Source organism: Phaenicophaeus curvirostris, chromosome 6 (assembly GCF_032191515.1).
Source record: "Phaenicophaeus curvirostris isolate KB17595 chromosome 6, BPBGC_Pcur_1.0, whole genome shotgun sequence".
Classification (NCBI taxonomy): Eukaryota; Metazoa; Chordata; class Aves; order Cuculiformes; family Cuculidae; genus Phaenicophaeus; species Phaenicophaeus curvirostris.
Window position 1 is genome coordinate 60,819,051 of NC_091397.1, and position 27,922 is coordinate 60,846,972.

Sequence of the window (27,922 nt, forward strand, 5' to 3'; positions counted from 1 at the left end):
CCTGCGCTCGGGATGAATGGGGCGGGGACTCAGTGCTGCCGCTCCGTGGCCGCGGAGCGGTACTGCAGCCCGGGGCGGGGGAACGGGACGGCCCACAGGGGCGGGCGAGCCGGGAGGGGCGGGGCGGGGAGAGAGGCGAAGAGCGGCTTGCAGCCCTGCGGCGCCGTTCGGGACGGCTCGGCTCTGCTCTCCGCTGCCCTTCCGCCCGCCGCCACTGCGGCCAACGGGGTGCGGGCTGGGAGAGGGACAGCGCCCTGAGGGCCCCCGTGTCCCCCCCAGGTCGTGAACGGCTCGAACGGGGCCGGGCTCGGGTGAGTCAGAGGCGCCCGGAGAGGCGCGGGGGAGCGCTCTGTGGCCGGCGGCGCCGCTCCGGGCTCGCTCTCCGTGAGCCGCGGCCCTCCCGGGGCCGGCTCGGGCTCAGGGGCGGTCGGGGCCTTCGGGGCTGCGTCTGCGTCTGCGCTCGGCGTGCGGCCCCGCGGGGGAGATCCCCGCTCGGGATGGGGAGGAGGGAGGGGGGGAGGGGAAGGAGGGGAGAGAGGGGGAAAGCAGGGGGGGAGTATGGGGCAAAATGGGAGGAGAAGGGGGGAGAGGAGGAGGTGGGGAAGAGGGGAAGGAGCGAAAAGGGAGGTTTGGAAAGCGCTTTTGTGTTGTCGGTCTAGAGAGAGCGGGGGGGGTGTCGCTTTTCTGGGGTGTCGTGCGCGGTGGCGAGAGCTGCAGGGGCAGGGGGGGTCATTTTAAGCACGGTTACTTGGAGTCTTTTGCCCTAACAGCTCGTTCCTTTTGCTTTGATACAGGATTATGGGGAGGAGGGGACTGAGTGCCCGTGGGTTGAAATCAGGGGAGCCCACAAGAAGGCTGATGTTGTGATGGAGTCTGTTACAGACCAGCCAGCTGAGAAGAAGCAGCTGATGAGCTTTTCTATCAACAACTGGGGATAGTCTCGTGATTGCTCCCTCTGGTCCTCGTGGGAGACTTCAATCTTACAGATATCTGCTGGAAGTACAATACAGCGGAGAGAAAGCAGTCTAGGAGGTTCCTGGAGTGCGTGGGAGACAACTTCCTCACACGGCTGGTGAGTGAACTGACAGGGGAAGGTGCCCTCGTGGACCCGCTGTTCATGAACAGAGAAGGCCTGTGGGGGATGTGGTAGGAGGACGCCTGGGACAAAGTGATCACGAGATGATAGGGTTTTCAGTTATAGGTGAGGTGAAGAGGGAGATTAGCACAACAGTCACATTAAACTTCCAGAGGGCAGACTTTGGACTGTTCAGAAGGCTGGTTGGCAAAGTCCCGTGGGAGACAGTCCTTAAGGGCAAGGGAGCCCACGAGGGCTGGGAGCTCTTCAAAAAGGAAATCCTAGCAGCTCAGCAGCAAGCCATCGCCGTGCTCCGGAAAAGGAGCTGGCAGGGGAGAAAAACAGGTTGGTTGACTAGGGAGATCTTGAGAGACATTAAAAAGAAGAGGAGGGTCTATGAGCTTTGGAAGAAGGGACAGGCATCTTGGGTGAACTACAGGGAAGAAGTGAGATCGTGCAGGGAAAAAATGAGGGGGGCTAAGGCCCAACTAGAAATCAAATTGGCTAAGTCTGTGAAAGATAACAGAAAATCTTTCTATACATACAATAACAATAAAAGGAGGACTGGGGAGAGTGTTCAGTTCCTATTGGGTGCAGAAGGAACAACCGTGACAGGGGACGAGGGCAAGGCTGAGGTACTTAGTGCCTTCTTTGCCTCCGTCTTTAATAGTAAGGAAGGTTGTTCCCTCTGTGTACAAACCCAGGAGTTAGAGGAGCAGAATGAGGCTCCCATGATCCAAGAGGAGGTGGTCAGAGCCTTGCTTGCCCAGCTAGACACCCACTGGTCTGTGGGGCCAGATGGTCTATGGGCCTTTTCCATCATCTTCCAACAGTCCTGGCTGACTGGGGCAGTTCCACTGGACTGGAGGCTGGCGGATGTTGTGCCCATCTACAAGCAGGGTCGCAGGGAGGGCCCAGGGAACTACAGGCCTGTCAGTCTGACGTCAGTGCTGGGAAAAGTCATGGAACAGGTGATCTTGAGTGCTGTCATGAAGCACATAAATGGAGTTAACTCCAGCTGGAGGCCAGTTACAAGTGGGGTTCCCTAGGGCTCAGTGCTGGGTCCAGCCCTGTTCCATGTCTTTATCAATGACCTGGATGAAGGCATTGAGTGCAACCTTAGTGAGTTTGCTGACGACACTAAGCTGTGTGGAAGTGTTGACGTCTTGGAGGGTCGGGAGGCTCCAAAGGGATCTGAAGAGGCTGGAGCGCTGGGCTGAGACCAATGGCATGAGGTTTATCAAGGCCAAATGCCGGGTCCTGCACTTGGGGCACAACAACCCTATGCAGTGCTACAGACTAGGAGAAGTCTGTCTAGAAAGCTGCCTGGAGGAGAAGGACCTGGGGGTGTTGGTTGACAGCAGCTGAACGTGAGCCAGCAGTGGCCCAGGTGGCCAAGAAGGCCAATGGCATCTTGGCTTAGATAGAAACAGCGTGACCAGCAGGTCCAGGGAGGTTATTCTCCCTCTGTACTCGGCACTGGTGAGACCGCTCCTCGAATGCTGTTTTCAGTTCTGGGCCCCTCACCACAAGAAGGATGTTGAGGCTCTGGACCGAGTCCAGAGAAGAGCAACAAAGCTGGGGAAGGGGCTGGAGAAGAAGAGGAGCGGCTGAGAGAGCTGGGGGTGTTTAGCCAGGAGAAGAGAAGGCTGAGGGGAGACCTCATTGCTCTCTCCAACTACCTGAAAGGAGGTTGTGGAGAGGAGAGAGCTGGGCTCTTCTCCCAAGGGACAGGGGACAGGAGAGAGGGAATGGCCTCAAGCTCTGCCAGGGGAGGTTCAGGCTGGACATTAGGAAAAAATTGTTGACAGCAAGGGTCATTGGGCACTGGCAGAGGCTGCCCAGGGAGGGGGTTGAGTCACCTTCCCTGGAGGGGCTTAAGGGATGGGCGTATGAGGTGCTGAGCGATGTGGTTTAGTGATTGATGGGAATGGTTGGACTCGATGGTTCAGTGGGTACTTTCCAACTTAGTGATTCTGTGATTCTTTTTGCTTTGTCAGCAGAGACAATCTGACAGAAGTGTTGGTGATGAGAGAGCCCCTGCGGGATCCCGACCCCTCCTCAGGGAGAGGGGGAGAAGTGATGTGGCGGTGCCCTCCAGGCCAGCAGCTTTTGGGTACGTGGCTTTCTCAGGGCTCATTCCTCTTTGCTAATCACTGTCGATCGAGTTGACGGCACTAGCTGGAGCGTTCTCCACTTTGGGTTAGTATGTGACGGCATCGCGTTTAGTGAACGCTGGATCGAGACAACAATACTAGGGTGGCAGGGGCTTTGCCAGCCGACCCTATGCATGCCACACAGCATGAACATGCCACACACACGCCAGGCCCACGCCCCACACGTGCAATTCACCCCCCATGCACATTGTGCTGCCCCCATGCACATGCCAGGCTAGCGCCACAACCACCCCATGCACGTGCTTCGAACATGCAAGTGGCATGCCACACACGCCACAGAGCCCTTGTACACATCGCAACATGTCACATAGGCCACGCGCATGTTATGTGCATGCTGTGTACATGCCATCCACAGGCAATGCATATGCTAGCAATGCACCATGAAGATGACACACCAGCCACGCACATGCCACGCACACACCTTGCACACACAAGCAACATACCACGTACCACACGCATGTATTGCACACGCAGGCAACATGCCACGCATGCCATGCATGTGTTGTGTACATGCCACACACTCCACACACACGCCACTGCTTCCATGCACATTCCAGGCTCATGCTGCAACAGTCAAGCACATGTCACGCACATGCATTCCACATGCAGGCAACATACCACGCATGCCACACACTCCATGCGTATGTTATGTACGGGCCATGTACATACCATACACACGCCATGGACACGCTAACACATACCATGAAGATGACACGCCAGCCATACTTCAAGCACGCCGCACACACGCGAAGAGGGAAAGGAGGAGAAGGGGAGCTTTGGAAAGCGCTTTTATGTTGTTAGTGTAGAGAATGCCAGGAGGGAGGTCGCTTCTTTGATTCTCTTCTACAACCAGGCTTCTTTGGATTTAAATACCTTCCATGTCACAGGGTTTATAACGGTGCAACATCCGTTACGCTTGCTGCAGATCCTCTTGGTTCAGACATTTCTCTGTTTCCAGTTACACAGAATACCTGTTTAGCCTTCTCTTCTATTTTGAGGCTTAACATCTTTTTAGACTTCTTTTTAGTGTTTGTGTTAAACTATGTCCCGTAACAGTGGTACGGAAGGGGAGTTGTTGCGTTTTAAACGGTAACTGTAGAGTTAAGGTACCTCAAATGCCTTGGGGAAATGCAGATGCATCTCTTAGAGGTCCCTCATCTTTGCAGAGCGCTGTGGAGCCTTCCCATCTCTCTCATACGCTTGTGGCGGAAGAAGAGGAGGGCGCCCATGGGTGAAAGGGAAGCGGTTGCCATTCAGGTGAGAGGAGAAATGTCCGCTTTGCAGCTCTGAGTGAGGGTGACGTTTGTGATGCTGACTCCTGGTTCTGGAAGCAGCTTCTGGCTCCTCCGTTTGTTTCTCTGTGGATGAGGGCTCAGTGTATCGGCCCGGCTTCTGCGCCAGTGGCGTGGTCCTGTCGTTGACCACATAGTCGTTCATCGTGCGTGGGGGTGGGGGGCTCTGATTGTCACCTGTAACTGGACAAATGACTCTGTTAGCATCGTGATGATATTCCAAGGTGGCATTAAAAATTCCTTAATGTATCGTGCACGTCTCTCTTTCCTCACAGCCCAAAAAGCCAGTCTGGAGAATGTTCTTAGTGCAGAAAACCTGGCAAAAGTCTCGCAGAACAGCCCCGCTTTTTCAAAGCCCGGTATTCTTCCACCTTCCGTCCCGTCGTGAGGAGTAACGGTGAGTGAGCTGGCACGGCACGGGGGGAGGAGGAGGATTTAGCCTGCTCTCCGCCGGCTAAACGAAAGGGCTGTGGGACCATCTTCATGGCATCGTTGCTGAGCAAGGCCTCGCGTTGTTGCCGTTTAGCGTTCCTTTGCACGTGTGTACGTGTGCGCTTACGCACGAGTTGATGTTGCGTCACAGCTGTTGGGTGAAAGCCCTGGGGAAGGCGATGGCCAAGCAGAATGCGCGCAGGCTATCCGACGCTGTTCAGAAGGCGGTTGGATCCCTGACGAGCCTGCAGAGGCACCTCAGGGCCCCGCAAGGGTGGAACGTTCATGTTCACTTGGCGTGGAAACGGATGGTGGTGTAACTAAGCGGGTAGCTTCGCTGTCGGGATCTGCAGCTGGAAGCTGTTGTGGGGTCGTTCCGTGGGTCTGAATTTTTCCAGTGCGGAGGCCGTGTGCTGAGACCGCCGATCTGTTTGCTAAGCCAGAGGGTCCAGCTCTGCATGTGGAAAGGTGACACGGCGTTGGCCGTCCTCGCCACACGAGAGTCGGCAGCACCGGGGGCCTCCTTAGCGTGAGGGTGTCTGCAGCTGAAGTGGCTTCTTTTGCCTCTCTCTGCCCGAATTGGGCAGATCTCATCCTTCAAGCGAACGCAGAAGGCTCCGTATGCTCCCAGGTCCCATAGAAAGGGAAGTTTGTGGATTCCCCGACTGCAGTAACCCCTGCTGCTGCCTGTGGGTTGTTGTGCCAAAGACACTTCGCGCAGGGAGGGGGCACATGGGAGATGGGTGACGCGCTTACGTAAAGAGTGTCCTGCGGGCGGTGTGTCTCCTCGGAGCCGTGTGAAAGCCGCTCTCCGCTTTCTCTATTCCCCTCTAGAGCGGGCAGAGGATGGGCTGCAAGGCCGAGAAAACCAGAACGAGGCAAGCGGCCAGCTAGACTCAAAGTGGGGAGAAACGCTGATGCCTGGTGAACAAAGGAGTTTCCACTGCTGAAACGGATGAGAACAGACGTCGCGAGCGTCCTTCTGTTGGGGGCCAGCAAGGGAACCGCTTCTCTGGGGAGAACTTGCACACGGCCAGGGGGTTCTGTCACGGGAGGTGACTGAAACCTGATTCCCGATCCTGGTTTTGTGATGGAGAAGAAAGGGCCGTGAGACCTGAAGGCAGGGCTCTGCTTCGAGGCAAAGGTGAATGCCCCATGCACACGCCATACACATTCTAGGCTCACGCTATGCTCACCCTATGCATACGCCATGCACAAGCCTTGCGTACGCCACTGCGGCCATGCACACGCTGTGCACATGCCAGGCTCATGCCACAACCACCCCATCCACATGACACACACACGCCTTGCACACACAAGCAACATGTCACTCACACCACACATGCCATGTGCTTGTTATGTTTATGCCTCGTACATGCTCACACGCACCACAGACACGGCAGCACGCTGCCCTCCCGCTGGCTGCTGCCAGTGGGATGCAGGCTGGGACCGGGAGAGGGACAGCGCCCCGTGTCCCTCCCGTCCCCCTGAAACCCTCCTGTCCCTGCCCAGGGTGCCGCATGGGGCCAGGGGGAGGGCGGGGATACACAGCCTTTCCTCTTATGTCTGCTCTCTTTTTTAGTTTCTCTAAGACAGCTTTATTGGACTTGAGTTTTAGCCTCATGATTACGCATAAGACGTGGCTGAATGTGACGGGAAGACTGCTGGGAAAATGGCAAGAAGAGGATTGACAAGAAACAGTGGAACACGCCCTTTAGAGTTTGCTGCTCGTCCCGCTGCTGAGAAATGGGAGTGTCCCTGAATTTGCTACTGCATGAGACAGATTGAAGAAGTTTAATAGAAGTTCAGTTCTATCTAAATGGTAGATGGGACTGTGCTTATGTAAAGCATATTGTATGTAACTGTAACCAATACGCTTCCACGCACTGTATCTCAGCAGATAGAACGTGGAAGGAATCTTTTAATCTGTACAGTTTTTTAACAATGATAATTGATGTTTGGTGGCTTAATAACATCTATAATTTTATGTCATTTCAATCAAGCGTGGCTGTCATACATTGAACTTTCAGTAAACCACCAACATTTTATACTTAGGAGTAATTTCTTATTACCCATCCTAAGTGGGATGCTATAGCTTTGCTGTTAAAAGGGTGGGTCTTGTTCAAAAACCTCTGAAGGTCATAGTTGGGTTGGTTAAGTCTGTGCCACACCTGTGGTCAGCAACTAGGTACAGGTGAGGAGTTTGCCCCTTAAAAGGCCTCTTGATTTAGAGCTGGCTCTCACCTGCAGCTGGAGCATTCAGTGAAGGAAGGGGCTACAGAAGCCTGCCTTTCTTCCTTTCTTTGCTGGGGTTTGAACAGTCCTGTGGTTTTCTTCGTGGTGCATTTGAGCCTACAGTTATCGTTTCTTCTGTGAGTTTCAGGTAATGCTTTTGCTTGTGGGTTTGCTTTTTAGTCTTAGAGTAAAACTGGTTTGCAATGTGGCAGCTTCAGAGAAATGTTACCACAAACGTTTGCAGTCAATGTCGTCTTTCTTTGTTCTTGTTTTATTAGTAGAAGTAGGGATTATTTTTTATTAGCTTTTTTTTTTTTTTAATCTATTGGGGCCCTAAGGATTTAGGCTCAGCCTAAATAAGATTTACAGATTTCCAGTGTAGTTTTAGTGATAGCTGTTACTGTTTTTCCCAGAGGTCGTTGGTTTAATTTGGGGTTTGTGTCGTAAGCAGTTGAAAATTATGTTTGCCTAGAACTTTTTGACGAAATGCCCAAGAAAACTGTTAGCTTCCCTCTTCCTAGCCAAGCTGGGTTTTTTTTCATATTTTATGTATTTTATTTCAGACTGTAATGCCGAACAAAACTGCTACAATTTTACTGTAAATATAGCTCAGCCCTAACTCGGTCTCTGCCGTTTCTAGAAGTTGTTCCAAAACCATCTCGTGGCTTGGCACAGTTAAATACAATTGGCAGTCTCTGCTCCGTAAAGGTACTTAATGGAGTCATTGTGCAGGGTGAACTGGTTTTCACATTGGGATGCAGTGAGGTTTATGCGAGTTAGCGCAGAGGGCACTGCCAGCCCTGTCCACATTGTGTCTCTCTCAGCTGGAGTTGCTGTGTGTTGCTTGGACAATGCCCTCGGTTTTGTTCTGGCTTCTGCAGTACATCCTCACATAGAATTTCACACAGTGAGTAACCGAAACAATTGTATAACTGGAGGGAATGGATAATGCAAGCGCCTTCCCATGGAGCTAGGGAACTCCCTCTGTTAACCAGGCTCTGTTTTCCTCCCCCCTATAGTGGGGAGGGCTTGCTGCCGTGCCTGACTCCTTTATTGATGTGAGGCCAGAGATTATCATAAGATCAGAAAGTGACTGTCTGCAGAAGCAAGAATGATAATTAGGACCTGATATTGATCATCTGCCCGTGTCTTGTGTCTTTAGTCACTGAGGAAATGCCAATCCAAAAATTCCTACTTACCGGTCCATAGGAAGAAGAATATTTTCTCCGTAATGATGACAAATTGTGAAATGTGAAATTCAGTGGCTGTATTAATATCAAGTGCATCTTTTTTTCTTCATTGAATTTTAAGGCAAAGCTTCTGGAATCCATACAAACAGTTGGGAGGGGAAGGAGCCCTCTGTCTGACCAAATATATGCATCTGCTTGATCTAGGCATGTTTCAAACTCCTTTTCCACCCAAAGTGCATAAAGGCTCTGTGCATTTCATAACATTTCTAGCTGTACCCTTTTATCGGTGCAGCTTTTTACAGTTTGAGCATTCGTCAGCTTGGCTTAAATTGCAGGCATTAAAGGGCTTAGGCCAGAAGTTCTCTTCTGGAAGCTTAGTGTAGGGCATCCCCTAGTCCTGTAAGTGCAGTGCAGCTCAAAGTAATAGTTATCTGAGTGATGAATGCTGTACAAGGCAGTTACTCTGATGGTGCTTTGCTGTCCCTGGAATGCCATCCGCCTCTGGCTTAGGTAAGCAAAGCCCCCACTGTGACTTGCTTTTGTCGTTCTCACTAAGTTGGTTTGTGGAATCAGACTCTATAACTCCGTTAAGGGTTATAAAGTAGGTATGTGTTTATTCGCCGGCGGGTGCGAGGGGCTAATCCTCCTAACTTGCGCACCGTATGGTCTGACAAGCAGATAGTTATAGTGTAAAGACAGGCCTATTCGTAAGCGCCTGTTACATATTCATGACCTTTCCCTGTTTCTTATTATTGTTAGGATCACAAATCACCTTGGGCCCCTGCAGGAGTTAATTAGCCAGCTCAAAGAATGCAGCACTGTGCAAGTAAGGAACAAGTTGACCAGATATAAGGCGGAAGGGAGGAAAAGGGGGGATTTAGAAACTGTTTGGCGCAGAACAGCACTGCAACCTTGAAGACTGCCAAACTAAGACAACTCTGTAAACGTAGCTGATTTATTATCTGGCTTGCAAAAGACTGTATGGAAACTGCATGTGTCTGTGTAAGTATAAATACATCCCTTAGTGCACCAATTCGGGGTCATCCTCCATTGTCTGGGGCGACCCTGGCCGGTCAGTTACCTGATTTCCTCTGCGCATTTAATAAACATTTATGTTGCTGGCAACTCCGACTCCTCTCTTAGCATCCTGAACCCTTGCAATTATAATTAGATTCGAGAAGCTTCTCCCGTCCTTGGGCAAGCGCAGTGTCGTGGTCTGGGGCTCAGGGCTGAAGTCGCCTCCATCTTCCTCATGAATCGTCGGTGAGCCCAGTCTGTGCGCAGGTGCCTTCTCGTCCTGGTCGAGCTCCGAGTCCGCAGAGCAGGAGGCACTCGGCTTCCCCTTATCGGTGACTGAGCTCCTCCCTTATCACCATCCAGGGTCTTGGAGGCCTTTGCTAGCAGACAGTGCCTATTTCAGTGAGCTAAGCCCTCTAAGTTTTTCGAGCTTTTCCCCTGTCTCATATGCCCGCACATCACACACACCTGCTTCCTAACCCTTAACAGAGTGAGAGAGGGTGATTCCCCAAAACAATAGGAGGGCGAGCTGACCCTCGAAGGGCAAATCGACCATATAAGGCAAACCGGGAAAACGCCTTAAAAGGGCGAACTGGGCGAATTACCGAAAACTCTTGAGTGAAGAGACGGTGAGAGACTCGGAGCTGGCCCGCCGCCATCTTGAGTGAGGGCAGGGCGTGTCGGTGTCGCCGCCATCCTGAGTGAGGGCACGAGGGGACTGCCGCCATCTTGAGTGAGGGCACGGGGGAGTGAGAATGCGTGGGCTCGCCGCCATCTTGTGTGTGGGTATGGCGTATTGGTGTCGCCGCCATCTTGAGTGAGGGCACGGGGAGAGAGACGGGGGGGGCTCGCCATTATCTTCAGTGAGGGCACGGCGTGTTGTATTCTCAGCAATCTTGAGGGCACGGGGGAGGGAGACTGGCAGGCCCACCGCTATCTTTAGTGAGGCCACGACGTTCCGGTGCCGCCGCCCTCTTGAGGGAGGGCACGGTTCGCGCCGCCATCTTGAATGAGGGAAAGGCGTGTCGGTTTCGCCGCCATTTTTAGTAAGGGCAAGGAGAAAAGAGGAATCTGGCCGCCACCTTTTGTGAGGGCACGGGGGGGGGGGGGGGGTCTCGCCGCCATCTTAACTGAGGGCATGGCGTGTCGGTGTCGCCGCCTTCTTGAGTGAGGGCACGCCGTGTCGGTATCACCGCCATATTGAGTGAGGGCGCGGGGAGGGAGACGGGCGGGCCCGCTGCAATCTTGAGTGAGGTAACGGCGTGTCGGTTTCGCCGCCATCTTTAGTGAGGGCACGGGGGCGGGAGGGGGGTCCTCGCCGCCATCCTGAGTGAGGGCATGGCCTGTCGGTGTCGCCGCCATCTTGAGTGAGGGCAGCAGGAGGGAAACGGGAAGTCACGACGCCATCTTGAGTGAAGACACTGGGAGGAAGACGGATGGGTCCGCCGCCATCTTGAGTGAGGCAACCGCCAATTGACCATAAAAGGGCAAATTGACCATAGTAGGGAAAATTGACCGTATAAAGGCAAACGGGGCCAATATCCATAAAAGGGCAAATTCACCATAAAAGGGCAAATTCGCCATATAAGGCGATAAGGAGCGACACGGAACGACATGGAAACACGGAACAACACAACACGGAACGACACTCGTGCCCCAACTCGTGCCTCCGCGCACCCTGAGTTATAGAGTTTGATTCCGCAAAACACAGCGAGGGGTTAAAGATCCTCCCCCCCTCCCCTCCCCGTCGGCTTTCAAAGGCCGCACCTCCCCCCGGCTTCCTCCCCCCGGCTTCCTCCCCCCGTTGGCTGAGCCGATCGTCGCTCAGAGCGCGGCGGCCAATCAGCGGCGGCAGCGCGGCCGGGGGCGGGATCCCTGCGCTCGGGGAGAACGGGGGGGACTCAGTGCTGCCGCGCCGTGGCCGGGGAGCGGTACTGCAGCCGGGGGGATTGGGCGGGCGCACAGGGTCCCTGTCATTGACCGTGTAAGGGCAAACTACTTTAATTGCCATAAAAGAGAAAATTGACCATATAAGGGAAAACTTGGCCAATTGGCATAAAAGGTGACATTAACAGTATAAGGGCAAGTTGAGCATATAAGGAAAACAGGGAAAATTGCTTTTGAAATGGCAAATTTACCATATAAGGCAAACAGGGCAAATTAACATAAAAGGACAAATAAATCATAAAAGGGCAAATTGCAATAAAAGGGCAAATTGAAAATAAAAGGGCGAATTGATCATACAAGGGCAAACTTGGTCAATTGCCATAAAAGGATAGATTGACCGTTAAAAAGGAAAGTGAGACAATAAGGGCAAACCGGGACAATTGCCGTCACAGGGCAATATGACCATAAAAGGCCCCAAACCAATCAGAACGCGGCACAGACAGAGTAGGATCGAGAAGCGACCAATCAGAGCGCGGAACGCACAGCCAATCAGAACATGGCACAGGCAAGGTGGTATCAAGAAACGACCAATCAGAGTGCGGTCAATGCAGCCAATCAGAAGATAGCGCTGGCGAATTGGGATTGAGAAGTGACCAATCAGAGCGTGGAAAGTACAGCCAATCAGAAGACAGCGCTAGCAAAGTGGCATCGAGAATCGACCAGTCAGAGTTTGGAACGCACAGCCACTCAGAATACGGCACAAGCAAAGTGGAATCCAGAAAGAACCAATCAGAGCGCGGAACTCACAGCCCTTCGATGCCCTTTGAAATGAATGGGGTGTGCCAAGTGCTGCCGCGCCGTGGCCGTGGAGCGGTACTGCAGCCCGGGGCGGGGGAACGGGACGGCCCGCAGGGGCGGGAGAGCCGGGCGGCGCGGGGCGGGGAGCGGAGAGCCGGGCGGGGAGCGGGGCGGTTCGCAGAGCGGCTCGGATCCGCTCGGCTGCTGTCGGCTCCGCGCGGCGCCGTTCGGGACGGCTCGGCTCTGCTCTTCGCTGCCCTTCCGCCCGCCGCCGGCTGCGGCCAACGGGGTGCGGGCTGGGGCTGGGAGAGGGACAGCGCCCCCAGGGCCCCCGTGCCCCCACCCCGTCCTCCCCGAGCCCCGCGTGCCCCCTGCCCCTGCCCGGGGTGCCCGCGTCCCCTGTGTCCCCTGACAGCCTCGCGTGCCCCGGCTCCGCGTGTTTCTGCAGCGCTCGGCTCGGCGGCGCTCGGCTGCCCCTGGGCAGGGCCCCGCACGGAGCTCTCCCATTGGCTGCGCCGCGCGTCACTCAGCGAGCGGCGGCCAATCAGCGCCGGGAGAGCGCCCGGGGGGCGGGCCGAGGCGGAGCGCGGGCGGGTGGTTCGAGCTCCGCATGGGGCCCGGGCGCCGCCCGCCCTCGCTGCCCGCCGGGGCCCGCGGCCGCAGCGGCGCCGCTCGGGAGCGGCTCGAACGGGGCTGGGTCGGGTGAGTCAGAGGCGCCCGGAGAGGCGCGGGGGAGCGCTCTGTGGCCGGCGGCGCCGCTCCGGGCTCGCTGTCCGTGAGCCGCGGCCCTCCCGGGGCCGGCTCGGGCTCAGGGGCGGTCGGGGCCTTCGGGGCTGCGTCTGCGCTCGGCGTGCGGCCCCGCGGGGGAGATCCCCGCTCGGGAGTGGGAGGAGGGAGCGGGGGAAGGGAAGGAGGGGAGAGAGGGGGAGAGCAGGGGGGGAGTATGGGGCACAATGGGAGGAGAAGGGGGGAGAGAAGGAGGTGGGGAGGAGGGGAAGGAGCGGAAAGGGAGGTTTGGAAAGCGCTTTTGTGTTGTCGGTCTAGAGAGAGCGGGGGGGGGGCGTTGTCTTGGGGTGTCGTGCGCGGTGGCGAGAGCTGCAGGGGCAGGGGGGGTTCATTTCAAGCACGGTTACTTGGAGTCTTTTGCCCTAACAGCTCGTTCCTTTTGCTTTGATACAGGATTATGGGGAGGAGGGGACTGAGTGCCCGTGGGTTGAAATCAGGGGAGCCCACAAGAAGGCTGATGTTGTGATGGAGTCTGTTACAGACCAGCCATCTGAGAAGAAGCAGCTGATGAGCTCTTCTATAAACAACTGGGGATAGTCTCAAGATTGCTCCCTCTGGTCCTCGTGGGAGACTTCAACCTTCCAGGTATCTGCTGGAAGTACAATACAGCGGAGAGGAAGCAGTCTAGGAGGTTCCTGGAGTGCGTGGGAGACAACTTCCTCACACGGCTGGTGAGTGAACTGACAAGGGAAGGTGCCCTCGTGGACCTGCTGTTCATGAACAGAGAAGGCCTGTGGGGAATGTGGTAGGAGGACGCCTGGGACAAAGCGATCACGAGATGATGGGGTTTTCAGTTCTAGGTGAGGTGAAGAGGGAGATTAGCACAACAGTCACATTAAACTTCCAGAGGGCAGACTTTGGACTGTTCAGAAGGCTGGTTGGCAAAGTCCCGTGGGAGACAGTCCTTAAGGGCAGGGGAGCCCACGAGGGCTGGGAGCTCTTCAAAAAGGAAATCCTAGCAGCTCAGCAGCAAGCCATCGCCATGCTCCGGAAAAGGAGCCGGCAGGGGAGAAAAACAGCTTGGTTGACTAGGGAGATCTTGAGAGACATCAAAAAGAAGAGGAGGGTCTATGAGCTTTGGAAGAAGGGACAGGCATCTTGGGTGAACTACAGGGAGGAAGTGAGATCATGCAGAGGGAAAATGAGGGGGGCTGTGGCCCAACTAGAAATCAAATTGGCTAAGTCTGTGAAAGATAACAGAAAATCTTTCTATAAATACAATGACAATAAAAGGAGGACTAGGGAGAGTGTTCAGTTCCTATTGGGTGCAGAAGGGACAACCGTGACAGGGGACGAGGGCAAGGCTGAGGTACTTAGTGCCTTCTTTGCCTCCATCTTTAATAGTAAGGAAGGTTGTTCCCTCTGTGTACAAACCCAGGAATTAAAGGAGCAGAATGAGGCTCCCATGATCCAAGAGGAGGTGGTCAGAGCCTTGCTTGCCCAGCTAGACACCACAGGTCTATGGGGCCAGATGGGATCCACCCAAGAGTATTAAAGGAGCCGTGGATGTGCTGGCCAAACCCCTTTCCATCATCTTCCAACAGTCCTGGCTGACTGGGGCAGTTCCACTGGACTGGAGGCTGATGTTGTGCCCATCTACAGGAAGGGTTGCAGGGAGGATCCAGGGAACTCCAGGCCTGTCAGTCTGACCTCAGTGCTGGGAAAAGTCATGGAGCAGGTGATCTTGAGTGCTATCGTGAAGCACATGCAACAGAGCCAGGTGATCAGGCCCAGTCAACATGGGTTCACAAAAGGCAGGTCTTGTCAAACAAACCTGTTAGCCTTCTATGACAAAGTGACTCGGCTGCTGGATGAGGGAAAGGCTGTGGATGTTGCCTTCTTGGACTTCAGTAAAGCCTTTGACACAGTCTCTCGCAGCATTCTGCTTCAAAAACTGTCAGCCTCTGGGCTGCACGGGCGCACACTCTCCTAGGTTGAAAACTGGTTGGATGGCCGGGCTCAGAGAGTGGTGGGAAATGGAGTTAACTCCAGCTGGAGGCCAGAGACAAGTGGGGTTCCCCAGGGCTCAGTGCTGGGTCCAGCCCTGTTCAATGTCTTTATCAATGACCTGGATGAAGGGGTTGAGTGCACCCTGAGCAAGTTTGTGGATGACACTAAGCTGAGGTTGTTTAGCCTGGAGAAGAGGAGGCTGAGGGGAGACCTTATTGCTCTCTACAACTACCTGAAGGGAGATTGTGGAGAGGAGGGAGCTGGGCTCTTCTCCCAAGTGACAGGAGACAGGATGAGAGGGAATGGCCTCAAGCTCCACCAGGGGAAGTTCAGGCTGAACATCAGGATAAAATATTACACGGGAAGGGTCATTGGTCCCTGGCAGAGGCTGCCCAGGGCGGGGGTTGAGTCACCTTCCCTGCAGGTGTTTAAAGGACGGGTGGATGAGGTGCTGAGGGGCATCGTTTAGTGGTTGATGGGAATGGTTGGACTCAATGATCCAGTGGGTCCTTTCCAACCTGTGGATTCTATGATTCTGTGATTCTTTTTGCTTTGTCAGCAGAGACAATCTGACAGAAGTATTGATGATTAGAGAGCTCCTGTGGGATCCCGACGCCTCCTCAGGGAGAGAGGAAGAAGCGACGTGCTGGTGCCCTCCAAGCCAGCAGGATTTGGGTATGTGGCTTCCTCGGGACTCATTACTCTTTCTTAATCACTGTTGATCGAGTTGACGGCACTAGCTGGAGCATTCTCCGCTTTGGGTTAGTATGTGACGGCATCGCGTTTAGTGAACGCTGGATCGAGACAACAATGCTAGGGTGGCAGGGGCTTCGCCAGCCGACCCTGTGCACGCCACGCAGCATGAACATGGCACACACATGCCAGGCCCACGCCCCACACATGCAATTCACCCCCCGTGCACATTGTGCTGCCCCCATGCACACGCCATGCACGTGCCAGGCTAGCGCCACAACCACCCCATGCACATGCTTTGAACATGCAAGTGGCATGCCACACACCAGCCAGGCACACGCCAGGCACACACCTTGCACACACAAGCAGCATACCACATACCACACGCATATATTGCACACGCAGGCAACATGCCACGCATGCCATGCATGTGTTGTGTACATGCCACGCACTCCACACACAGGCCACTGCTTCCATGCACATTCCAGGCTCATGCCACAACAGTCAAGCACATGTCACGCACACGCCTTCCACATGCAGCCAACATGCCACGCATGCCACACACTCCATGTGTATGTTATGTACGGGCTGTGTACATACCATACACATGCCATGGACATGCTAGCACATACCATGAAGGTGACATGCCAGCCACACTGCAAGCATGCTGCACACACACGAAGAGGGAAAGGAGGAGAAGGGGAGCTTTGGAAAGCGCTTTTATGTTGTTAGTGTAGAGAGTGCCGGGGGGAGGTCGCTTCTTTGATTCTCTTCTACAACCAGGCTTCTTTGCATTTAAAACCCTTCCGTGTCACAGGGTTTATAATGGTGCAACATCCGTAACGCTTGCTGCAGATCCTCTTGGTTCAGACGTTTCTCTGTTTCCAGTTACACAGAATACCTGTTCAGCCTTCTCATCTATTTTGAGGCTTAGCATCTTTTTAGACTTCTTTTTAGTGTTTGTGTGAAACTATGTCCCGTAACAGTGGTACGGAAGGGGAGTTGTTGCGTTTTTAACGGTAACTGTAGAGTTAAGGTACCTCAAGTACCTTGGGGAAATGCAGACGCACCTCTTAGAGGTCCCTCATCTTTGCAGAGCGCTGTGGAGCCTTTCCATCTCTCTCATACACTCGCGGCAGAAGAAGAGGAGGGCGCCCATGGGTGAAAGGGAAGCGGTTGCCATTCAGGTGAGAGGAGAAACGTCCGCTTTGCAGCTCTGAGCGAGGGTGACGTTTGTGATGCTGACTCCTGGTTCTGGAAGCAGCTTCTGGCTCCTCCGTTTGTTTCTCTGTGGATGAGGGCTCAGTGTATCGGCCCGGCTTCTGTGCCAGTGGCGTGGTCCTGTCGTTGACCACATCGTCGTTCATCGTGCGTGGGGGTGGGGGGCTTTTTCTGTTTTCTTACTTATGCTCCGATTGTCGCCTGTAACTGGACAAATGACTCTGTTAGCATCGTGATGGTATTCCGAGGTGGCGTTAAAAATTCCTTAACGTATCGTGCACGTCTCTCTTACCTCACAGCCCAAAAAGCCAGTCTGGAGAATGTCCTTACTGCAGAAAACCTGGCAAAAGTCTCGCAGAACTTCCCTGCTTTTTCAAAGCCCGATATTCTTCCACCTTCCATCTCGTCGTGAGGAGTAACGGTGAGTGAGCTGGCACGGCACGGGGGGAGGAGGAGGATGAACTTTATCTGCTCTCCGCTGGCTAAACGAAAGGGCTGTGGGACCATCTTCATGGCATCGTTGCCGAGCGAGGCCTCGTGTTGTTGCCCTTTCGCGTTCCTTTGCACGTGTGTACGTGTGCGCTTACGCACGAGTTGATGTTGCGTCACGGCTGTTGGGTGAAAGCCCCGGGGAAGGCGATGGCCGAGCAGAATGCGTGCAGGCCGTCCGACGCTGTTCAGAAGGTGGTTGGATCCCTGACGAGCCTGCAGAGGCACCTCAGGGCCCCGCAAGGGTGGAACATTCATGTTCACTTGGCGTGGAGACGGATGGTGGTGTAACTAAGCGGGTAGCTTCGCTTTTGGGATCTGCAGCTGGAAGCTGTTGTGGGGTCGTCCCGTGGGTCTGAATTTTTCCAGTGCGGAGGCCGTGTGCTGAGACCGCCGATCTGCTTGCTAAGCCAGAGGGTCCAGCTCTAGGGGTGGAAAGGTGACGCGGTGTTGGGCGTCCTCGCCACACGAGAGCCGGCAGCACCGGGAGCCTCCTTAGCATGAGGGTGTCTGCAGCTGAAGTGGCTTCTGTTGCCTCTCTCTGCACAGATTGGGCAGATCTCATCCTTCAAGCGAACGCAGAAGGCTCCGTATGCTCCCAGGTCCCATAGAAAGGGAAGTTTGTGGATTCACCGACTGCAGTAACCTCTGCTGCTGCCTGTGGATTGTTGTGCCAAAGACACCCTTCGTGCAGGGAGGGGACACATGGGAGATGGGTGACGCACTTACGTGAAGAGTGTCCTGCGGGTGGTGTGTCTCCTCGGAGCTGTGTGAAAGCCGCTCTCCGCTTTCTCTTCCCCTCTAGAGCGGGCCGAGGATGGGCTGCAAGGCCGAGAAAACCAGAGCGAGGCAAGCGGCCAGCTAGATTCAAAGTGGGGAGAAACGCTGATGCCTGGTGAACAAAGGAGTTTCCACTGCTGAAAGGGATGAGAACAGACGTCGTGAGCATCCTTCTGTTGGGGGCCGGCAAGGGAACTAGAGCCGCTTCTCTGGGGAGAACTTGCACACGGCTGGAGGGTTCTGTCACGGGAGGTGACTGAAACCCGATTCCCGATCCTGGCTTCGTGAAGGAGAAGAAAGGGCTGTGAGACCTGAAGGCAGGGCTCTGCTTCGAGGCAAAGGTGAGTGCCCCATGCACACGCCATACACATTCTAGGCTCACGCTATGCTCCCCCTATGCATACGCCATGCACAAGCCTTGCGTACGCCACTGCGCCCATGCACACGCTGTGCACATGCCAGGCTCATGCCACAACCACCCCATCCACATGACACGCACACGCCTTGCACACAGAAGCAACATGTCACACACGCCACACATGCCACGTGCTTGTTATGTTTATGCCTCGTACATGCTCACACGCACCACAGACACGGCAGCGCGCTGCCCTCCCGCTGGCTGCGGCCAATGGGATGCAGGCTGGGACTGGGAGAGGGACAGCGCCCTGTGTCCCTCCTGTCCCCCCGAAACCCTCCTGTCCCTGCCCAGGGTGCCGCATGGGGCCGGGGGGAGTGCGGGGAGACACAGCCTTTCCTCTTATGTCTGCTCTCTTTTTTAGTTTCTCTATGACAGCTTTATTGGACTTGAGTTTTAGCCTCGTGATTACGCGTAAGACGTGGCTGAATGTGACGGGAAGACTGCTGGGAAAATGGCAAGAAGAGGATCGACAAGAAACAGTGGAACACGCCCTTTAGAGTTTGCTGCTTGTCCCGCTGCTGAGAAATGGGAGTGTCCCTGAATTTGCTACTGCATGAGACAGATTGAAGAAGTTTAATAGAAGTTCAGTTCTATCTAAATGGTAGATGGGACTGTGCTTATGTAAAGCATATTGTGTGTAACTGTAACCAATACGCTTCCACGCACTGTATCTCAGCAGCTAGAACATGGAAGGAATCTTTTAATCTGTACAGTTTTTTAACAATGATAATTGACGTTTGGTGGCTTAATAACATCTATAATTTTATGTCATTTCTATCAAGCCTGGCTGTCATACATTGAACTTTCAGTAAACCACCAACATTTTATACTTAGGAGTAATTTCTTATTACCCATCCTAAGTGGGATGCTATAGTTATGCTGTTAAAAGGGTGGGTCTTATTCAAAACCTCTGAAGGTCCTAGTTGGGTTGGTTAAGTCTGTGCCACACCTGTGGTCAGCAACTAGGTACAGGTGAGGAGTTTGCCCCTTAAAAGGCCTCTTGATTTAGAGCTGGCTCTCCCCTGCAGCTGGAGCATTCAGTGAAGGAAGGGGCTACAGAAGCCTGCCTTTCTTCCTTTCTTTGCTGGGTTTTGAACAGTGGTGTGGTTTTCTTCATGCTGCATTTGAGCCTACAGTCATTGTTTCTTCTGTGAGTTTCAGGTAATGCTTTTGCTTGTGGGTTTGCCTTTTAGTCTTAGAGTAAAATTGGTTTGCAATGTGGCAGCTTCAGAGAAATGTTACCACAAACGTTTGCAGTCAATGTCGTCTTTCTTTGTTCTTGTTTTATTAGTAGAAGTAGGGATTATTTTTTTTAGCTTTTTTTTTTTTAATCTATTGGGGCCCTAAGGATTTAGGCTCAGCCTAAATAAGATTTCCAGTGTAGTTTTAGCGATAGCTGTTACTGTTTTTCCCAGAGGTGGTTTGTTTAATTTGGGGTTTGTGTCGTAAGCAGTTGAAAATTATGTTTGCCTAGAACTTTTTGATGAAATGCCCAAGAAAACTGTTAGCTTGCCTCTTCCTAGCCAAGCTGGTTTTTTTTTCATATTTTATGTATTTTATTTCAGACTGTAATGCCGAACAAAACTGCTACAATTTTACTATAAATAGAGCTCAGCCCTAACTCGGTCTCTGCTGTTTCTAGAAGTTGTTCCAAAACCATCACGTGGCTTGGCACAGTTAAATACAATTGGCAGTCTCTGCTCCGTAAAGGTACTTAATGGAGCCACTGTGCAGGGTGAGCTGGTTTTCACATTGGGATGCAGTGAGGTTTATGCGAGTTAGCGCAGAGGGCACTGCCAGCCCTGTCCATGTCGTGTCTCTCTCAGCTGGAGTTGCTGTGTGTTGCTTGGAAAACGCCCTCGGTTTGGTTCTGGCTTCTGCAGTACATCCTCACATGGAATTTCACACAGGGAGTAACCGAAACAATTGTATAACTGGAGGGAATGGATAATGAATCAAACTCTATAACTCCGTTAAGGGTTATAAAGCAGGTATGTGTTTATTCGCCGGCGGGTGCGAGGGGCTAATCCTCCTAACTCACACACCGTATGGTCTGACAAGCAGATACTTGCACAGGCGCAGTGTCGTGGTGTGGGGCTCAGGGCTGAAGTCGCCTCCATCTTCCTCGTGAATCGTCCGTGAGCCCAGTCTGTGCGCAGGCGCCTTCTCGTCCAGGTCGAGCTCCGAGTCCGCAGAGCAGGAGGCACTCGGCTTCCCCTTATCAGTGACTGAGCTCCTCCCTTATCACCATCCAGGGTCTTGGAGGCCTTTGCTGGCAGACAGTGCCTATTTCAGTGAGCGAAGCCCTCTAAGTTTTTCGAGCTTTTCCCCTGTCTCATATGCCCGCACATCACACACACCTGCTTCCTAACCCTTAACAGAGTGAGAGAGGGTGATTCCCCAAAACAACAGAAGGGCGAACTGACCCTCGAAGGGCAAATCGACCATATAAGGCAAACCGGGAAAACGCCTTAAAAGGGCAAACTGGGCAAATTACCGAAAACTCCTGAGTGAAGACACGGTGAGAGACTCGGGGCGGGCCCGCCGCCATCTTGAGTGAGGGCAGGGCGTGTCGGTTTCCCCACCATCTTGAGTGAGGGCACGAGGGGACTGCCGCCATCTTGAGTAAGGGCACGAGCCAGTGAGAATGCGCGGGCTCGCCGCCATCTTGTGTGTGGGTATGGCGTATTGGTGTCGCCGCCATCTTGAGTGAGGGCACGGGGAAAGAGACTGGTGGGCTCGCCTTTATCTTCATTGAGGGCACGGCGTGTTGTATTCTCCGCAATCTTGAGGGCACGGGAGAGGGAGACTGGCAGGCCCACCGCTATCTTTAGTGAGGCCACGACGTTCCGGTGCCGCCGCCCTCTTGAGAGAGGGCACGGTTCCCGCCGCCATCTTGAATGAGGGAAAGGCGTATCGGTTTCGCCGCCATCTTTAGTGAGGGCACGGGTTCTCGCCGCCATCTTGAGTGAGGGCATGGTATGTCGGTGTCGGCGCCTTCTTGAATGAGGGCACGGCGTGTCGGTATCGCCGCCATATTGAGTGAGGGCGCGGGGAGGGAGACGGGTAGGCCCGCCGAAATCTTGAGTGAGGCCATGGCGTGTCGGTTTCGCCGCCATCTTTACTGAGGGCACGGGGGGCGGAAGGGGGGGGTCCTCGCCGCCATCCTGAGTGAGGGCATGGCGTGTCGGTGTCGCCGCCATCTTGAGTGAGGGCACGACGAGGGAAACGGGAGGTCACGACGCCATCTTGATTGAGGACACGGGGAGGAAGGCGGATGGGCCCGCCGCCATCTTGAGTGAGGCAACCGCCAATTGACCAGAACAGGGCAAAGCGACCATAGAAGGGAAAATTGACCGTATAAAGGCAAACGGGGCCAATATCCATAAAAAGGCAACTTGACTATAAAAGAGCAAATTCGCCACAAAAGGGCAAATTTGCCATATAAGGCGGTAAGGAGCGACACGGAACAACACAACACGGAACGACACTCGTGCCCCAAACCCCCCGGGCACCCTGAGTTATAGAGTTTTATTCCGGAAAACGCAGCGAGGGGTTAAAGAGCCTCTCCCCCTCCACGCCCTGGCGGCTTCCTCCCCCGGGCTTCCTCCCCCCGGCTTCCTCCCCCCGTTGGCTGAGCCGCTCGTCACTCGGAGCGCGGCGGCCAATCAGCGGCGGCAGCGCGGCCGGGGGCGGGATCCCTGCGCTCGGGGAGAACGGGGGGACTCAGTGCTGCCGCGCCGTGGCCGCGGAGCGGTACTGCAGCCGGGGGCGGGGGAACGGGACGGCCCCCAGGGGCGGGCGGGGCGGGGAGCGGAGAGCCGGGCGGGGAGCGGAGAGCCGGGCGGGGAGCGGAGAGCCGGGCGGGGAGCGGAGAGCCGGGCGGGGAGCGGAGAGCCGGGCGGGGAGCGGAGAGCCGGGCGGGGAGCGGGGCGGTTCGCAGAGCGGCTCGGATCCGCTCGGCTGCTGTCGGCTCCGCGCGGCGCCGTTCGGGACGGCTCGGCTCTGCTCTTCGCTGCCCTTCCGCCCGCCGCCGGCTGCGGCCAACGGGGTGCGGGCTGGGGCAGGGACAGCGCCCCCAGGGCCCCCGTGTCCCCGCCAGGTCGGGAGCGGCTCGAACGGGGCCGGGTCGGGTGAGTCAGAGGCGCCCGGAGAGGCGCGGGGGAGCGCTCTGTGGCCGGCGGCGCCGCTCCGGGCTCGCTGTCCGTGAGCCGCGGCCCTCCCGGGGCCGGCTCGGGCTCAGGGGCGGTCGGGGCCTTCGGGGCTGCGTCTGCGCTCGGCGTGCGGCCCCGCGGGGGAGATCCCCGCTCGGGAGGGGGAGGAGGGAGCGGGGGAAGGGAAGGAGGGGAGAGAGGGGGAAAGCAGGGGCTGAGGATGGGGCACAATGGGAGGAGAAGGGGGGAAAGAAGGAGGTGGGGAGGAGGGGAAGGAGCGGAAAGGGAGGTTTGGAAAGCGCTTTTGTGTTGTCGGTCTAGAGAGAGCGGGGGGGGGTCGTTGTTTTGGGGTGTCGTGCGCGGTGGCGAGAGCTGCAGGGGCAGGGGGGGTTCATTTCATGCACGGTTACTTGGAGTATTTTGCTGTAACAGCTCCTTCCTATTGCTCTGTCAGCAGAGAGAGTCTGACGACTGATGATGAGAGAGCCCCTGCGGGATCCCGACCCCTCCCCAGGACGAGGGGGGAAGCGACGTGGCGGTGCCCTCCAGGCCAGCAGCGTTCAGGCACGTGGCTTTCTCGGGGCTCACTCCTCTTTGCTAATCACTGTCGATCGAGTTGACAGTGCAAGCCAGAGTGTTCTCCACTTTGGGTTAGCAAGCGCTGGCATCGTGTTTGTGAATGCCGGATTGAGGTGACAATACCAGGGTGCCGTGGGCTTTTCCAGCCGACCCTGTGCACACCACCACAAGCCATTGTCCCCACGCACACGCCGTGCACGTGCCAGGCTAGCGCCACAACCACCCCACGCACACTCCACGCGCGTGCTTTGAACATGCAAGCAACACGTCACACAGGCCATGCGTGTTTTGTGCGTGAAGTGTACGTGCCATCCCCAGGCAGTGCATACGCTAGCACACACCATGAAGATGAAACATCAGCCACGCACACGCCCTGCACACACAAGCAACATGCCACGCATGCCATGCACGTGTTATGTACATGCCACACACACACCGTGCACACACCAGACACACTGCAAGCACGCCGCATGCGTGCCAAGAGGGGAAAGAGGAGAAGGGGAGCTTTGGAAAGCGCTTTTATGTTGTCAGTGTAGAGAGAGCCAGGAGGGAGGTCGCTTCTTTGATTCCCTTCTGTAACCAAGCTTCTTTGCATTTAAAACTCTTCTGTGTCACAGAGTTTTGCAACGGTGCAACATCCGTTACGCTTGCTGCAGATCCTCTCGGTTCAGACATTTCTCTGTTTCCAGTCACACTGAATACCTGTTTAGCCTTCTTGTCTGTTTTGAAGCTTAACGTCTTTTTAGACTTCTTTTTAGTATTTGTGTTAAAATACGTCTGGTAACAGCGGCATGTAAGGGGAGTTGTCGCATTCTTAATGGTAACTGTAGAGTTAAGGTACCTCGAGTGTCTTGGGGAAATGCAGACGCACCTCTTAGATGTCCCTCGTCCTTGCAGAGCACTATGGAGCCTTCCCATCTCTCTTGTACGCTCGCGGCGGAAGAAGAGGAGGGCGCCCATGGTGAAACAGAAGCGATTGCCATTCAGGTGAGAGGAGAAACATCCAGTCAGCACAGGTTCATGAAAGGCAGGTCTCGCCAAACTAATCTGATCGCCTTCTATGACGAAGTGACTTGCTTACTGGATGAGGGAAAGGCTGTGGATGTGGTCTTCCTGGACTTCAGTAAAGCCTTTGACATGGTTTCTCACAGCATTCTGCTTGAGAAACTGTCACGTCTGGCTTGGATAGGTGCGCACTCTCCTGGGTGGAAAACTGGTTGGCTGGAGGGCCCAGAGAGTGGTGGGAAATGGTGTGAAATCCAGCTGGAGGCCAGTGACAAGAGGGGTTCCCCAGGGCTCAGTTCTGGGTCCAGCTCTGTTCAGTGTCTTTATCAATGACCTGGATGAAGGCATTGAGTTCACCCTTAGCAACTTTTGAGGATGATGCTAAGCTGGGTGGAAGTGTGGATCTGCTGGGAGGTAGGGAGGCTCCAAAGGGATCTGAACAGGCTGGACCGCTGGGCAGAGTCCAATGGCGTGAGGTTTAACAAGGCCAAATGCCAGGTCTTGCACTTGGGGCGCAACAACCCTGTGCAGTGCTACAGACTAGGAGAAGTCTGTCTAGAAAGCTGCCTGGAGGAGAGGGACCTGGGGGTGTTGGTTGACAGGGACTGAACATGAGCCAGCAGTGGCCCAGGTGGCCAAGAAGGCCAATGGCACCTTGGCTTGGATCAGAAACGGCGTGTCCAGCAGGTCTAAGGAGGTTATTCTCCGTCTGTGCTCGGCACAGGTGAGACCTCACCTTGAATCCTGTGTTCAGTTTTGGGCCCCTCGTCACAAGAAGGATGTTGAGGCTCTAGAGCGAGTTTTTTTTTTTACGGAAAGGGTCTGTACGGAACAGGCTGCCCAGGGAGGTGGTTGAGTTGTCTTCCCTGAAGGTGTTTAAAGGACGGGTGGGTGAGGTGCTGAGAGGTATGGACTTAATGATCCTGGGGTCTTTTACAACCTAATGATTCTGTGATTCTGTGATTCTGTCTCTTTCCTGACAGCCCAAAAAGCCAGTCCGGAGAATGCCCTTGTTGCAGAAAACCTGGCAAAAGTCTCGCAGAACAGCCCTGCTTTTTCAAAGCCCGGTATTCTTCTGTCCCGTCGCGAGGAGTAACGGTGATTTTCTCGTGCTTATTGCTGCCCCCTCAGCGTCTGTCCTCTTCTCTAAGTGTGGCTGAACCGGTGCCTCAGGAGGTTGCCAGGTGGGAAAGAGCGGCTGCTAAAATATTTTTCCTGTTAGCTCAAGGGCTAAGGTATCCCATGGCGCTGAGCTCGGGGCGATGAGATGGAAGCGCGGCCTTTCAGAGGCTGCTGTACCTGGGTCAACTGCAGTACGCCTGCCTCCTTTGAGGAGAGCCTCTGTTTGGAAAACTCGGTCGCTTGTCCTCCGTCCGGCTGCATCGGAGTGGCAGGAAGAGCTAGAGGAGCGTGGTGGGCTCGGGCCCGTCTGGCACAGCTCAGAGGATACCGGGTGCTGGGATGTCGTGTGTGGTGGCAAGAGCTGCAGGGGTAGGAGGTGGTTCGTTTCAAGCACGCTTACTTGGAGTACTTTGCTGTAACAGCTCCTTCCTTTTGCTCTGTCAGCAGAGAGAACCTGGCAGAAGTGTTGGCGATGAGAGAGCCCCTGCGGGATCCCGACCCCTCCCCAGGGAGAGGGGGGAAGCGACATGGCGGTGCCCTCCAGGCCAGCAGCGTTTAGGTATGTGGCTTTCTCGGGACTCACTCCTCTTTGCTAATCACTGTCGATCGAGTTGACAGCGCGAGCTGGAGTGTTCTCTACATCGAGTTAGCGTGTGACGGCATCACATTTGAGTCTGTGCCAGATCGAGACGACAGTACTAGGGTGCGATGTGCTTCGCCAGGCGAACCTGTGCGAAGGGAAGCGTTGCTTTCAACGTGAGGAACAAAATTGTTCCTTGTGCCGGCAACAAAAAGGGAGCTCTGAAGTAACCCCAAGAGGGATTATGCAAGAGCATACTAAAGTAGCCAGTGTCGCTGTTGAGCTGCCTTCAGACTGTCTTTTCCACTTTCCCTGTTGCAAACTGACTCCTCGTTAACTTTACAGCTGCTCTGAAAAGAGGCTCCCAAAGCCAGCCCCGCAAACGACAGAGGCAGCTCTGCCAAGCTGGCTGGGTTTCCAAGCTCTACAAGCGTGGTTGTGGAAGCGGAATGATCTCTGTAAAATCCACAACCTCGAAGCGTGCCTCGCGTCTTCCTGGTGGCTCGCTCCAGTGCCCGAGGCAGCGAGCGCACTTACAGACAGGTGCCTCCTGCCTTCTTCGCACCGATGATCCCCCCCAGTCCCACTCCCCTGCTGCCAGTTTCACCCTCGTCAAAACTGCAAGCGTTTGCTTCCTTTTGGCTTTGATTGCTGTTTTCACAGGTTCATGTGGCAAACCCGGTGCGCGAATAAATACCGCAGCGTAGGAGTGAAGCCAGCGACCGGCCACTGACCGTGCCGAAGTCTCCCGACGTCTCAGGTAGTTGCTGGCGTGGATGGGCTTGAATGTGATCATAGGAGGGAGATCTCATTGCTCTCCGCTCTCTTGACAGGCGGAGAGGAGTGGGAGCGGTTGCTTTTGTGTGGCTGCTCAGCCTCAAACCTACACTCGGTTCTGTTCTTGTTATGCTTGATGTGCGGGTGGGGGTGAGCTGCGTCTGAGGCACGGCACGCGGGCAGTGCCGTGTGGTCTCCGTGGCCTCGCTTCGCATCCAGGCATCTTGTCCTCTGGAGGCCAAACCAGGCTTTGTTCCTTCCTACAACTGTCGCGTGCCTGAACTAAACCAAAATGCCTCATCCGATCGCTGCCCGTCTCTGCCGGGCTGAGTCCCTTTCCTGCAGAGGCTTTGGTGACAGGCGCTTGCTGAACGGGCGCCGACGCGTGTGTCTGGAAGAGCTGCCTCGCCATCGCACCTCTCGCCTCCGCGCGCGTGTTTCTCAGGCCTGTAGTCTGGGCCAAGCTCGAGTTGCGTGCAGTGACGTGGTTCCTGCCAGCCGGCGCGTTGCGGGTCTGACCCCGGCAAGAGAAGAGGCGTGCCGGGGGGAGCCTTCTGTGCCTCAGGAGGAGGATAAATAGCAGGGTGCCCGGGCTGCTTTTCTATGCTGGGCTGTCACGCGGGCGTGATTTAGAACATCTTAGTGTAATGAGTTTACACGGGGTAAGGCTCGGTTTGGTTTTGTTTCTCTTTTTGACCAAGTTCGTCTAACAGAATAACTGTTAAAACGAATCACGTTCTCTATGGACTTCTCTGAAACTTGGTCCGGTGACACTGCTTTCCGTCTGGCGAGTCCTCCCGTTCCTTGCGGTTTCCTTTCGGGGGGGATGAGTGAAACCTTTGGCTGTTCTTTTGAAGGAGATTCTCTTCTCGGCTTGCTTTGTGGGGGCTGTAGAGCAGGGGCTGCGGGAGTTGGAAGGTCAGAGAAGGAAACATGGGTGAAGGAGGAAAGCGTTTTTGTCCTGGGGCCGAGGGCCGCCTCATCTCATCACCCTGCTAACGATCCTTTCTGTGCATTCCCTCCTGCAGGTCTCTCTCCTCTGTGCAGCGTAGGAAGTGGATTCCTCTCCTCCTGCGCACGCCCAGGTGGAAGACGTGGCCTCGTCCAGACCCTCTGTCCCGGTCGCGCTGCCGCCACCTTTGCTGCGTGACTGGGAAGAGCGTGTCTGTCTCCAAGGATCCTTTGGCCTCTTCTGCCCAGGTGTGGGGAAGCCAGAGCAACCCCGTGTAAACCAGTGGTGTCCACATTAAAGCTTTTGATCGGTC

At 55.0% G+C, this 27,922-nt stretch overlaps 1 protein-coding gene across 17 annotated transcripts; it reads left to right on the forward strand.

Moving 5' to 3' along the window:
• Nucleotides 1-131: 131 nt before the first annotated feature.
• On the forward strand, nt 132-27,922 carry LOC138722324 (uncharacterized). Of its 17 annotated transcripts, none has more exons than XM_069860377.1 (8): nt 132-311; nt 795-1,072; nt 3,076-3,191; nt 16,629-16,719; nt 25,162-25,276; nt 25,745-25,859; nt 26,226-26,640; nt 27,686-27,922. In XM_069860377.1, the coding sequence occupies exons 3-7, from the start codon at nt 3,104-3,106 to the stop codon at nt 26,585-26,587; spliced, it is 771 nt and encodes a 256-aa protein (XP_069716478.1). In that variant the 5' UTR covers nt 132-311; nt 795-1,072; nt 3,076-3,103; the 3' UTR covers nt 26,588-26,640; nt 27,686-27,922. The 17 variants fall into 17 exon arrangements, with proteins under 17 accessions (XP_069716478.1, XP_069716481.1, XP_069716488.1 ...); XM_069860380.1 differs by having other exon boundaries at nt 3,079-3,191; XM_069860373.1 differs by lacking the exons at nt 132-311; nt 795-1,072; nt 3,076-3,191 and adding exons at nt 12,726-12,805; nt 13,283-13,560; nt 15,399-15,514.

What these genes read in the sequence shown, in the direction of transcription:
- LOC138722324 (XM_069860373.1), top strand. Translation starts at nt 15,424, where the DNA reads ATGATTAGAGAGCTCCTGTGGGATCCCGACGCCTCCTCAGGGAGAGAG. An exon ending in TCCAAGCCAGCAGGATTTGG is followed by an intron (nt 15,515 to 16,628) that starts GTATGTGGCTTC and finishes TCATCTTTGCAG; the next exon opens with AGCGCTGTGGAGCCTTTCCA. An exon ending in TCCCGTCGCGAGGAGTAACG is followed by an intron (nt 25,277 to 25,744) that starts GTGATTTTCTCG and finishes TTGCTCTGTCAG; the next exon opens with CAGAGAGAACCTGGCAGAAG.